Genomic DNA, 14,822 nt, shown 5'->3' with positions numbered 1-14,822 from the left:
TCTCAAATCCAAAACTTCTTCATTCAGGTTCACAGATGGACACTGATGCAAGACAAAGAGCAGATTTTGTCTCTTGTCCCCAGCACACTGACAAAAAGTGACAGAATATGGAGTAAGGGGGACAGTAATTCCTTTAACAGAAATGTTTTAGAAAATTATATTTTAAGTGAAACATGAAAATACCATGTTGCTTTTCCCGCTCTTCTCTACGCTCCCTGGCCAATTTTTGCCTTTCTTCTGTTCTTAGCACGGAACCATCTATCACTGTCAAAACAAAAATCGAAGACACATAATTATCAATGACTTTGAACATTCAAATTTAAATTAAAAGTCAAAAGTGTTTACTATCAAAAGGAGAATGAAACTTCCTGAGAGATGCACACACTAAAGCACTGTCCACTCTATAGAGATTAAAGATACCATTTGAAAAATTCATAGAAAGCTGAATATCTTCCTTTCCCCCTTTCCATTCCCTCACAACACTATTTTTAGTAGGTGCAAGAGAAAGCAGACATCATATTAAAGGCTCAATAGGTACAGTCAAAAGAAAGCCTAAGAAGTCAGACGTGTGAGAACATACCCTATTCCAAATTCAGCTCTGATCCTCATTCTTGTACATATTAACTCCCATGAACAAGAATGACAGGAATTTAGGAAAATGTCATCTGGGAACAGATAGTTCACCTGTCATGATAAATTCAGAGCACTGTAGGACAGCTCATTTGCAGACTAAGCAGAACCAAGACTTAAGCAGTCTTTGCAGGTATAAAGACTTGAATTTCAGCAAGAAGTGAGCTGGTAATTTGCCCAGTTACCATCATTTATCTTTGTTGTCATGCCCTGCTTACAAGACAGGCAACTTCAACTGAATTCTGAGCCAGTCAAAAGCAGAAAACTGTCATCAAAACCAGACCTACAAACCATTTACCAGGTGCTCTGATGCCTCCTGAAGAAAGAGCACCAAACCTCTCTAAATATGTTCTTTTCAATCCCTACTAACTCTCCCTTGTGAGCCCAGCACTTCATTAAGAGCAATGATCTGTAATTATACCTGGTTTAGTTGCTGTCTTTATTGAAGTTTGGACTGCAAGAGGGTGAATGCCATTTTGGCTTCTTCTTTCTTCTGCTATGGCTTGGGCTGCAGCAACTATGAGAAAGAATCAACCCACATTAAGAAAAGCTCTATAACTGAAACTCATGAAATAAATATCTAAAACAAATACATAAAATTCTATTTGAGGTTGCTGATGTTTTTATTAAAAAACTAACCGGGGGCTGCTTAATTTGTAAGGAAAAACTTGTCAAATGAGACTTAAGACCTGGCATAGCTTTTAATTGTAAAAACATTTACCAAACCTTATGTTTTACGACTAAAGCTTCACAGATCAAACTTATTTAATAATGCTTCTAAGACAAATCCCATTATTTTGCAAAGTTATGCCTGACTTACACTTAATAATAAAAACTCTTTGCTACCACATGAGCATTTGTGGGCTGGACACATGTATGTAATAGTCCATTAGCACTGCTAGAATCATATTATGATGAGATCCAAGCAGGGAGAGGTCTATGAAGACCTGTCATTACTTCATGACATTGTGATAAATGTAATGGATAAATTCGTGTATTAAATATTGCATCAAAAGTTTGAACTATTAAAAGCTACTCAAGGGCGTCTCTGAGATTCCAAGACCTGTGGTGCAAGCTGTGAAACCACAAAATTTGCAACAGAAACGACAGGGCTGAACTGGAGATGGCCCATTCATCAAAGATGGGCCTCCACTTCACGGCTGCATCAGTCTTGGTGAAGGATCCGGAGGATGATCAAATCAACATCCCAAAGGAGAAATCCGGGAAGACTATCAAATCATCTTTTCATACTTATGGGAACCCCTTTCAAAACCTCACTTGGAAATAAAGAGATACATGAATATTTGGACTTTCAATGGACTTAGCCTCGGGGTAAATAAACTGTATAAAAACCATACACCGAGACTCAGTATGTGTAGTCGAGGTTGGATGGTACCGTTGTTACTGTCACTCTGCCCACCCAGCATTCGATTGACGTTGTCCGATTTTATTGTGGCCTTCCAATTTGATTTTGGAAAAATTGCTAAATAAATTCTTTTATTTTGAATTGGCTTTTAATAATTTCTAACAACATGAAAGTGAAAGGGGATTAGTTGCATAAAGTAAACCATTAAAGGATGCTTATAACATACTTCTGAAACTGGATCTTCAAAAATAAATTTTAATTATAAATTAGACTCCAAAACAGTAATTTGAGCATTTGTGCAGAGATCCATCCACCTTATCTGAGTTTCACCAAGGTGACCAGCAAAATGCAGGGCTGCAACTCACAGATAATCACACAGAAAGGAAATGCTACCAATATTAATTTTGCTAAATAACAAAACCCATTAACAAGTCAGAGAGACTAATTTACTGTATCACTTTCCCCAGATTTTCTTTGTTTTGGTATCAACCTTCGCTAATCACCTTGCAGGGCATGAAGGTGAAATGTTACAGGGAAAGCAGGCAGGGCAACCTGTAAGACAGCATTATCCCAGTGCCCTGCACAGCTCAAACAGAAGTGTCCTCACACACTGCCACCTTGTTCTCACCTTGGCTGACAGACACTGGGAGCTCATCTGGGTTCCATGGAAAATCCCAACTTCAGGGGAAGCAAGGGAACACACAATACAACCACCCACACATGAGAAAGTTGAGGCCAGTTTTACACAGAAAAGGCAAATCCACATAAGGAACACATGCTGTGATCTCAACCAGAACGTGAAGGACCAATAGTACAATTTGTTGTTATATTTTAAAAAAGAAGACTACAACTTTGCCAATTATTTGACTTCCCTTTAATAAGAGTAGTGCTGAATGCAAAAGAGGAAGTCTTCCTCATCTCTATGCATTGCCATGACAACTAGTTGTGTCATGGTAATAACCCTCCCTAAAGCTGTGCCCAAGAACAATCACTTAAAGTGTTTAATTCCATGTGATTTCAGGGACAAATGCTGATTACAATACTTAGTCAGCAACTCTAAATTGTCACCCGCAGCTGTTGCCATGTCTTGAATTAATTTTTCACTGCAGCAGCAAACAAAAGTCTTCCTCAACCCCATCCTATACATCTCTGAGGATCTTTTCAAACAAGTCAGAGACCAGATATACTACAACATGATGAGATTACCAATTGGCAAAAAAACAGCTTAAAAAAGGGCTCACTGCATTTTCACTATCTAGATCAGACAAGTCAGACAAAAATCTGATTTTTGTACACTGTTGCATGTCACATGGATGGGAATCCAGCCCAAAAAAACATCAAGTGGAGAACAACAGAATTATCTATTCTAACCCAAATAGAAGTGAAAACAGTCAGAGGAAAAGCAGCCCACTGCAGGTGTTCCAAGAGCAGAAATGTACAACCAGGGCATTCATATCCAATAACACCTTTGTACATCACAAAAGCTGAAGGAACATATGCTTCTTCAAATACCACTTAGATTTCAGACAAATACAGAAATCCAGGTACATCTTTCCTCAGGGGAGAAGACAGGGGTGCCCAGGCAGCCTGAGCCAACTCAATCCAGGCAGGAAATTATCCCAACAGAACAAATTCACTCTGCACCTAAACCAGCTTCAGTTAAGACGAACAATGGTATTTTGCCTCAACTCCAAAGTTTAAATATCCAAATTTCCATAACAAAGTTATAGTAAGAAGCAACCTGCAATTAAACAGGTACAACATTAATTTTATTTTACTTGCAGAAGTATTTTACTATTAGAAATCTTGCTGAACAAACCAGCCATAAAGGATATGGAGGATTATGTATTTATTTACTCACTCAAAAACAAACATACAGTTGGAATAATGTTCATCATTTGAAGGCACTGATTTAAAAATGTGTCACATCTGCAAAGCAATTAGTCAGTTTATTTTAATTAAGGTTGCAAAAGATTACTTGAGGTTCTATAAGACAGGAAAGTGGGTTACAGAAACAGTTCAGCTTGCAGAGGACACAGAGGAGAAAAATGTCTAGAAATACTCAGCCAGAGGACTTTGCACATCAAGGTTTTTTGTATGTCAGATAAAATATTTTATGTTCACTCCTTCAATGCTTCATTATTTGCATAGAAACAATGTGCTTGCACATTTGAAAGCAGCAGATTTAAGGCACAAGGTGTGCACCTTTGTGTCACATGGATGTGATCCATTTAACCAACAGAACGCCAGAATGAAATGTGAACTGGGGATCTGAACAAAAGATTAATAAAAGGGGAAGATACATCTCATTAGACACATCCCTGAGATATGTGAGCTCAATTTCACCAAATCCCTCGTCAAAAGACAGGTTTTATGGCCCTTGACGATTTCATGGTAAATTTACAATACAAAGCCATATTTTTCAAAGTCCACATTTTACTACAGTAAAAGAAAATGCATTGCATATTGCTGCACTATGCAATCTTTTAAAAATACCTTTCTTATTTTGCTTTAATATGATAAAAGAAACCTTAATAATTAATATATTTAAATGTTTTTTGGCACAGATACCTATAATTTCTTTGCCTAGTTTTCCATAATGAATGTAGCAGTCTGCTATGGAGCAAAGCTTCATGGAAAAGAATTTCCCACAAAATATATCTCTGTAAAATAAGCCTAATACTTCTGTAATGAATCAGGATACCCCAGAACAGGAAACCAGTTAATAACCATTTCACTATAATCCGTATCACATGTTGCATTGTTGCATTACTTGGGGGAAGGGGGCTTCATAGACATATTCAGCAAACTCCTTGGAGAAGAAAAATTCTCTTAGAGTCAAATTAAATCTCATTTCTATTCTGAGCTTGCCCTCCCACAGTAGTCTTTCACAACGATATTTTGTGATCAGCATAATGTGTATGTTTATTTTACAGTAGTCTACCTTTAAGTGCTCCACGTAAAATTAATAAAAGCATAAGCCATGCATTAGGCCAATAATATAATCTGCATTCATGCAAAATAAAATAGATCTATTTGAACCATGAAATTATTAGGTAATTTGGGAAGCAGTTTTCCTTCTGCACCCTCATCATCATTTAGCAACCCAGGTCTGGCCAAGCAAATCAGAGATAAACCAAACCCACAGAAACACCAGGAGGTGACACTAAATAAATCCAACTCTCCCAATTTCACTTCCAGCTCATGATCCACTGACAGTGCAGGTGCTGAGGTGCCTCCCTCACACTAAGCATGATGGTACTTCCCTTCCCTGATCAGGTTTCCAATATGCCCTGAAGAGACAAGTGCTAAAAATAAACCTTGATCTCTATTTCAACCCCTGCACATAGCTAATACCCTTGGCCCCTGCCAAGACTGGCAAAGAACCTGCTGCTGTTCTTAGTAAACCTCATTAGGGACTGAAGCTGCTCCATCCCTTTACCCAGCGAGGTTCAGGGCTTCCATTCCATCACCTTCCCAGTGTCCATGACCCAGCTGGATGCTGCCCCACTCCTCCTTCCCTTGCAGAACTACAGAGGAGAGCAGAATGTGCTGACTTTCACAGCAATCCTTCTGCTTATGATTTAATGACTCATTATGCAAAGCAAACAAAAAAATCCCAGACTAAGCCTCTGAAACGGGGGAGGGGGTGTGTTAGGATGTCAGGAGGGCTCCTGAATGTTACACATTGTTATGATTCTAAGTGTGTCCATGAAAGTTTAAAGCAGGCAACAAGGCAATAAGCAATCCATGAATCAAAAGTGAACTTTCCAGCAAAATATCTCTGATTTTATAGCAAACTGCACCAAATCTGCAAGACACCATTTTTGTCTTGCTCCACTACAGGGAACTACGGTTTGCCAACAAGTGTTCAGATCCTTTTAATAAGTTTTGTACATACTTTCAGGAAAGATGAGGCAAGTCAGCATTCAAGTTTGAGATTTTCATGCACTGCCTTTTAAGGTGATTTCCACTCATTATTTAACATAGTTTAAGACAAATGGATGCAAGATCATATGTTTGAAGCTTTAAGAAAAATTAGGTACTGTTTTTTACACCACTGCTCCCTGTTCAGACAACAGAGATACACCTTCACACAAACAAGTGGACAACACAGAAAGTTTCTAACTACGAAGAGAAAGCCCTCTCTGTGTGCCTTCCTCTTTTCCCTGTTTTCCCTTTTTCTGTCTTTCCCCGTTGATCCTCACATCCCATCTTTGGGCTGTGAGAATTGGTAGACTCCTCCACAAGCACACACGTGAGCCTCCCGGTAAGCACCTTCTGACGGACCAGCTGGAAGGCAGATGGTTCTCCTGTTTTGTCCGGGCAGCCATCAGATGGGAAGCACACAGATCTCTAGAAAGCAGTGCACACTCTCAGCTTCAGCAGGCTACAAGAGCTTCCTGTTGTCTTATCCCTGTCTCAGACTCCATTTGCAAATTTTGTCCTATATTTATTCCTTACATGGGATACCTATTTTACTGCCTTTATGTGCTTTCCTCCCTTTAAGACCATTTCTGCAGCTTATTCTGTACAACAATCTGGTTTTGCTCCCAAAGTTCAAGGCAGTTCAGGGTGATTTCTTCAGTTCATCACAAGTTTTGATCCCACTGGAAAACCCAACACAAGCATTCCTTAGCAGCTCCACGAATAAGTATTTGAGACATATTTACAAGAACTTAAGTTTTTACTTATCTTTAAACATCCACATTCAGATTAAGACCTAGAAATATTTTTTTTTAAATCACATAATTAACAAAATTACTTATTTCTTATAAGGAAACATGCAAAGATACAGTTGAAGCAATCTCAAAGACATATTATGATACTCATTCAGCCTAGGGCATGACCAGAAAGGCATTAATTTTTGCATTGATCTCTGTACATTTTGCCCTAGGGGAAGCACATAATCTAAACCAAACTTGACTGTAATACAAGCACAGACCAAGGCATTGAAATTTGTCCTTAACAGAATTGGCAGCCATCTCCAGAAACTTTCTACAGCAGAGATGCTACACCATTGCTCAACAGCCACATCAGACAAGTACCATCCTTACTACCTTCAGTTGTCTGAACACTACTGAAAACACACCTGTGGAGTCTTACTGACTCCCACTGTCACTGTATTCTCTCATTTTAATCTCACACTGCTCAGCCACGAGTTATGCTTCTTGCTACTTAATGGAAAAAGCAACTGACAGCACAATGCTCAGAAAGGACAAAGACATGTCACCAACTCTTGCAGAAGCCATCATATGGTTAGTAAGAAGCACTGCCTGTACTGTGTACACAGGGCTGACAAACTAAATCTATCCCCTTCTCTGGAAAAGACACCTGGCTTCCACAATTTGGGGTTCTTTATTAGTGAGGTGTATTATTATTCATCTTCTGAGAGAAATTAAGTGGAATGACAGCAGAAACTCTATTCTCACAAAGATCCTTGTGAACCTTCTCAAGTTTAGAAATATTTACCTGTTTCTGCATACTGGAAATTCCAAAGTATCCTAATACACAGGATTAAAATGAAAGCAGTCTATGCAATAAATACACCCTTACATAATTTCAAGTAGATTTATTGTGAAATTTACTTGTTATGTGACATAAATGCTTATATATAGGTGTATACAGATTTAACAGTCCCAACCGGACAGAATTAGACACAGGTTTAACAGCTACAGAAGGACACAAAAGACAAAACGGTGGAGTTTTAAACAGTGTGGAAGACTATCAGTAACCAGTGTGCTGTACAAATAATTTTCTCTATTTAATAGCACTGTCCAGTGCATCAGGAATACATATGTTGTCCCTCAACGCTGGACTGGCTTCACAGATGCCAAAGCAATCCCACTTTAACCTCCTCTGCTGTCCTGGGTTGTAGTTTAGGATGTATTCTATCACCATCTTCAGTTAATGGCCCATCAATGCCTTGTGCATGACTCATAGATAACTCCCTCCGGGAGTTATCTCTCTTTAATGGGCCATCAAGGACCTCCTGTATGACTCATCATCCCATTATGAGATGCTCCGCCCACGGGGAGGAGCCAAGCATTCTCACCTGGATATAAACTGAGATTTGGGACAGTAGAGGTAGCCCTCACCCACTGGATTCCCAGAGGACCAGAGCTACCAGACCTTTCTACGAGATCACTGCTTCAGGAAAACCACCTTGTCTGGACTGTTTCCATCACCCTGATCAGGTTGTATTCTGACTCTGTCAGTGGTTTTTCTTTTTGTATTGTTGCATTTATTTTATTTTATTTCCTTTTCTTCTCATTAAATTGTATTTCTGACTTAGAGCCTCTCACTTGGTTTGTTTTCAAACCACAACATCTGCACAGCTCAGTTTCCACTGGAATTCTAATTCAAGCATTGGCAAAAGCTACAGGCAGAAATCTGCTCTCTGCTTTACTCCTCCACCTCTGGAGGCTGCCTAACACTGACTCCTCTTCACACTCCTGCATAGCCATGACAAAAAGTAATTTCAAGACAAACTCTTGCTTTGTTCTCTTTTCTCACATATGTTTTTTTCATTGTATTGTTTCTTTCTCTTACAGTGTACTATCCATAACACTGGCAATAGCTAACCTCTTCACGACTTCCCTCTTTCCTGAACAGTCTGGGTGTTTTTGCTTGCTAGAAGCATGGCCTTGAAAACGCTTTTGTCCTCTTGTTTGCAGGCTGAGGCTATTGTCTAATTCACCCAGCCCAAACAATGCCAGCCCAGATCACAGCCTAGCACTGCGAGTCACAATGGACTACTGTTAAAACAACATTTTGAGCTTTCTTTTGGTGGAAGGATAGCAGCTCCTTTACAAGGCAGTAGTGAAAACTACTGCTTTTGCCTTTCACACTTGAATTTCTCATGGAAAATTTAGAGCTCATTCAAACACTGTCTGTGTGTTTCGGAAGAAGAGAGACTGGTGCTGGCATTTACCCCTAACAAGCCAGTCTCAAATCAAATCACCCAAGACAGAAAACTGCTGCAGGACACCGACAGGTCCACAGTGTGTTAAATGCAGCAAAACCTCTGTCTAAAGCAGAACAGGGGGGTGCAAAATGTAAAAGGAAACAAACTGCAAATTTTCTTAAAGCTGTACAGTTCACCCAGCTAATTAAAAAATTAAGGCTCTGGGACACTCCACTACATGCAGTGTAAAACCACAGCAAAGTAACAATGAATCAGTCCCTGCCTCAAAGAGCTTGAAGGATAAGTGAAAAGTGGCAAATGGGTGTAAAAAAAGCAAGCAGGAAAAAAGAACTAAAGAGACATATAAAGAGACTATTTTTTTTTCTAAATTTATGACCTAGTGGAAGAAAGTCTTTTAAAGAAATTTGAAAGTAAGGTGACACTCACTGATCTGGTCTGGAGATAAGTGTCCTTGGTTTTAATATCCAGAACACAACATACATATGATTGATCAACTCTGTGCTGCAAAAATGTTCCTCTAAGAAGTTCTCTTGGCAAAACTAAACAGAGTATAAGGCTTGAAATTAATAAATTCTATTAAATTATGTTCTTTAAGTATAAGGATCCCTACAGTATTTCTATATTCTTGTAGCTGTTATAAAAGCCTATTATAAAGTTGGCTTTTCACAAGGTGTGTGCTATATGATTAATAACTTTGTGGTAAGGATATAAGTTCTTATTTCTGCTGTTAGTAAAGAAAATTAGGCATAGTGGTAGTAGTGATATAGTATGCTTAAACTGTCTGTTTGGCTGGGATAACATCCAGTGAACATGTAAAGACTCTGCTATTGATACACCAACTATCAGCATCTACCATCTGAAGAAAGCATGGACCAAGGCCAAATCTGGAGGTGATAATGAAGACACAGCCAAGAAACACGCATGCTCTAAAAAGGCGGACCCAAGGAGGGGCCATGGAAAACAGTCCCTGGAATATGGAAACTAGTTTATGGAAAAATATGAATATTCAACAGATTGATACAACAGAAAAGGTATTTAAAGAAAGCCTGTAAAATAGCAGGGTGTGGACTTGGCTGAATGCCAAGTCACCCGGCCAGCTGTACTTTGCTTTTTTATCTCCTGATTGTCTTATCTTTTATTAAACCTATTTCTTAACATTTACAAAAAAAGTGAATCTCGTCTTTCACATAGCCAAGCCCTCTTGGCCTTGGGAGAGGAATTTTAGCACCTTTAGCTTTGAAACACTTGCCCAGAGAACAAGCCACTACAATATCTTGAGACATTAATTTTGAAGAATTAAGGACTTTAGTTAAACTAGATATTGCTGAGGTAAACTTCCTTTTGCTAACTAGACATTGTTGAGGTAAACTTCCCTTTGTTAACAGAAGCCGGATTTAAGGAACTAATAAATCAGGAGGCCTGTCAACTTAATCAATAGACTCCAAGAATACAATGTGATCATAAATCAGTCTTGAGAAAACAGGATCCAGGTGTCACCAACACTAAAAGGTTAAAAAGTCAAAGCAAGGAAGACCCATCTTACTTCATAATTTTGAGACCCCACCCCATAAGAAGGACCACCGACCCATTTCAAAGAACAAACTACGCATGCTTAATTGCTTTTTGGCTAATTACCATACGAAGCGGGGAATGGGATGGACCAGAGTTATGAATATGCATTTGTGTTTGGGGTATTCAATACTCTTGTAAATAAAAAGACCCTGTGATCATCTGTAAATTGCGTTATGTGTATTTGGGAGCTATCCCGCACGCTGCCCAGCGTCGTAATAAACATACACTTTCTAACTTCAAACTGTTAGAGAGTCTTTGTCCGTCATAGTTGGATATCGGTATTAAATCAATATCCATATTTTTAATAAATCATTTTGGCGACCGCAGCAGGACACTGCTCTCTCTGACCAAGGGGGCCATCAGGGTCTGGGACGCCTCCGGGTGCCTGCCCAGAATTTCCTGGGAAGAGGGCTCCCGTGGCCCCGCTGACACCCCCAGGGAAAGATCAGAGCCTGCTGGAACTACAGACAAAAGGTATGTTTAAAAAAATATTGAAAACAGGTACCTTGGAATACAGGCAGCTTATAAGTCATAAGAGATGTCTTATGCAAAGCAGAAGCCTGACTGGGTTTTGGAAATTCTGCGGAGTCTTGTAAATGGTTGGTTGTGTTCCACGTAAAGCTGGTAACTTGTGACTGTGTCCTGAGTGGGGGGGCAGCGGCGGCAGCAGAGCCGCAGGTTTTGTTGGTTTTTTTTAAGAGCAATGGTGGCTCCGATTTCAGCTTGTAGTTTGAAGATGCACCTTGGTGATCCATAATCTAAAAGGCTAGCCTGAGTTTTGGGGCGCGGGAGCTGCCATCTTGGGTCGTGGTCCCACGTACTGAAGGTGTGTGTGCATTGACGGATCCGTGTCTGTGTGGTGGTCCCGTGGTTTTGTGATTGTGTGCGCTTAGGTGACAAAAAGAATCATTTGTATACTGTATGTGTTGTGGTTTGTGAAAGCTTGTGTGGGACGCATTTTGGTTTGTGTGATTTTGCTGCGTGTTACTAACCTTTGTGAGTGTTTTTGGAAGTTTTGCAAGTTTAGAGTTGTAAGAGATTTTAAAACTCCTGCTGACCCGTGGAAGAATACCTCTGTCTGAGAAAGCGGAGGGATTTGAGTGCTTCTGTCATGACTGGAGTGTGTCACAGAAAGCGCTGTGTGTGAGTTTTGACTGTATAACTGATGGTGTAATTTGAATCAGTGTGTTGTTCAGTAGAAAAACATCTGTGGGTGAACAAGTTGTTTAATTGCTTGTAAGAAAAAAAAAAAAAAAAAAAAAAAACCCAACCAACAAGCAAGGGTAAGGGGTTTTCTTTTTGAAAGTCTATGCCCGGCAGAGTCGCGGTGATCGGGGGTGATTTGTTTCTCTGGTAACCAGAGAGGAACCTTGGCTTGCGCAACTCAAGCCACATCCCTTAGCTCCTTGCAAAACGCCAAGAGGTTTTTGGTGAGTGGCTGTTTTACTTAAAAAGAATTATTCTTATCTATTTGTGAGGTTTGCAGTTGCCAGAGTGTGTGGAAATATCTTAAAGTGCTGGTGCCTTAGTCCTCAGCCACAGAGGAGCAGAAGAGCAGTGTAAGATCAAGGTCTCCTCCCCCTCCCCCGCTCTCCTGTGGAAGGGTCTGTGCTACGTCCCAGCTGAAATCTGTGGGATTTTGGCTAGACCTTGTTAAAATATTTGGTTGAATGTGTTTAGGGTCGCAAGGGACCCCAACTGTTTCTTTTGTGAGCCTAATACCGTTGGTGTTTGAAGCCAGGTCCCTGCAGAAAAGGTAAACCCAGTCTAGCAGCCTTTGATTGCGTGCAAAGAACAGAGAGCCCAGTGCCAGCCGAGGTAGCCGAGGGATTTTAGTGTGCTGAGGTAGCCGTGATTCGCACAGCTCTGGGCACAGCATAGAATCGTGGGATTCCTGTGGGAACTCGGTTGGTGCTCTGCAAAGTTCACATTTGTTAATTTTAAATATTTTAATACTAATATACCCAAGGCAAGGCATAACAGAAGACCCGGTTTAATAAGTGATTAATAACCAGCAATTTGGGTCAAGAGTCTGGCTGATTGTGTGGTGGTTTTTTATAAAAAATTTTTTTTTCCTTTTTTGTGTGTCAAAAGGTATTGGAAAAAAAGGATTCTAAACATGGGGGCAAATGAGAGCAAAGAGATTCCCAGAGGAAGCCCGTTGGGATGCATTTTAACACACTGGAAAAAGCTGGTGGGCTATGATGGTACAGAAACCAGGAGGGAGCTGGTTAAGTTATGTACACAGTGGTGGCCACTCTATAAGCTGGATGAGGGAATGAAGTGGCCAGCAAATGGTACACTGGACTATGAGACTCTATTACAGTTAATGCTTTTCCTCCGGCGGGAACAAAGGTGGTCAGAAGTGACATATGCAGATATGTTTTTCAGCCTTTGAAATCACCCTGAGTGGCAAAGGGATTGTGGAATGAAGCCTCCATCTGATCCTTTAGTACTGGCCCTTGAAAAGGACAATAAAGCTACTAAAGGGAAGCCCAAACGTTGTTGCAGCACCTGCTCTATAAATCAGAGGTGCACACATCCCCACAAGGTATACCAAGTAGAGGCTTTGGAACAGGAGATAGAAGACATACTTAAACCACCTCCAAAAAGACAGGAAAGGAGGAGGGTGGTGGGAAATGCAGATTCAGAACCACCATTAACTCCAACCTCCCCTGCTTCATCTCTAACTTCATCTTCCCTTGCAAGGACAGCAATTAAGGTAGGGGTTATTCCACCCACTCCTGAACCATACCCACCACTGCCTAGCAGTGACAGTGAGTGGGATGAACCTGAACTTCCCCTGTCAGCCCCCAAACTTCCTCCACAAGGGCCTATAGCATCAAGGACCCGAAAACAAACCACAGGGGTCATACAGGCACCTCTAAGACAAGCAATGACCTCTGATGGAGAAACAAAACTGATAAAGGTTCCCTTTTCCTCAATTGATTTAGAGATTTGGGAAAAGAGTGCTAAGGGTTATCGAAGTGATCCAATAGGGGTTGCTAAGACAATGAAGTCTATAATTAAGCAGCATAATAAGCATTAAGCATTATAATTAAGCATTAAGCACCTAATTGAGCAAACCTCCAATTGCTGCTTGATGCTTTAACAGAGACTGAAAAGCAATTAGTTTTGAAAGTAGCTAAGGATCTAGCCAAGAATGATTGTAGAGCAACACAGGAAGATGTTAAAGATGTATTTGCTCTTCAAGACCCAGGCTAGGATCCTAATAATGATGGAGGGTTGGGACAATTAAAAACAATCAAAAAATTCATAGTAAAAGGGCTAAAAAGAGCAATCCCCAAAACCATAATTTGGTCAGCCCTATATGCTGTCAAACAAGGCCCCTCTCAAACACCTTGTGAATTTCTAGATGACCTGGGAGACACAATTTGTCAACACACCACCCTGGATCCTGGATCTAATGAAGGGACACAGCAATTAATAAATTTATTTTTAGGACAGTCTACAAGAGACAGCAGGTGGAAACTCCAGAAGATCCGGGGTCCAGACAGCCAGAATTTAGAAGCTTTACTGGATGAGGCCTGAAGAGTTTAATTCTTAATAGACACCAGGGCAACATTATCAGCACTAAATAAGGCCCTAATACCTGTAACCAATGACTATGTTATGGTAAAAGGAGCGACTGGCTGTAGGGAAGTGGCTAAGAGAGGTTATAAATAATTTGCAGCTGGGTAGCAATAGGATGCTAGCAGCCTTTATCTTTATAAAGTTTATAAACTTCCAGAAGTTATCCTCAAGACCCCAGAGACACAATGTCTCTGTCTAAAGATAAAGATTGTTTATAAAGATAATAGCTGCTAGCATCCTAGTGCTACCCTGCTGCAAATTACTTATAACCCCTCTTAGATAGCCACTTCCCTACAAGTGGCCAATGTGTAAGAGCTTACTTTTGCAAATCATTGGAGTATAAATTGGGGAAATAATGGAAAATTCATCGATTTTTATATATGCCTAAAGCTCCATCTGTACTTTTGGGCAGAGATCTGCTAGAGCAGTTGGAGGCAAAAAATAATATTTAAGAATGGGGAAATTATTTTGGAGGTAAAAGATCAACAATATGTAGGACTGTTAAGTTTAATGATGATAACCAAAAAAAATAAAGTTACAAATGAAGAAGAGAATTTCAGGAAAGTAATAGATCAAGTGTTTCCTAGAGTGTGGGCTTCTGACATACCAGGCAGGGCAAAGAATGCACTATCAGTACAAATCAAAGAAGGAGGACAGCCAGTAAAGGTTAAACAATACCCCCTAAAGAAATAAGATAGAAAAAGGATGAGTCCAATTATTAAAAACTTTTTG

The 14,822-nt window shown here is 40.0% G+C and overlaps 1 protein-coding gene across 1 annotated transcript in view; it reads right to left on the bottom strand.

The window, feature by feature from the left end:
- LOC136373451 (ensconsin-like) overlaps nucleotides 1–14,822 on the bottom strand; it is a 66,928-nt gene that overhangs the window by 32,564 nt on the left and 19,542 nt on the right. The window contains exons 3-4 of the mRNA XM_066338344.1: nucleotides 1,052–1,147; nucleotides 184–264 (exon numbers count right to left, since the gene is read on the bottom strand). Of these exons, the coding sequence (XP_066194441.1) occupies nucleotides 184–264; nucleotides 1,052–1,147 (177 nt within the window). The remainder of the gene's footprint in view (nucleotides 1–183; nucleotides 265–1,051; nucleotides 1,148–14,822) is intronic.

Source organism: Sylvia atricapilla, chromosome W, assembly GCF_009819655.1.
Source record: "Sylvia atricapilla isolate bSylAtr1 chromosome W, bSylAtr1.pri, whole genome shotgun sequence".
NCBI classification, from domain to species: Eukaryota; Metazoa; Chordata; class Aves; order Passeriformes; family Sylviidae; genus Sylvia; species Sylvia atricapilla.
The sequence above is the reverse complement of the archived record's forward strand: the minus strand, read 5'-3'. Positions and strand labels throughout refer to the sequence as shown.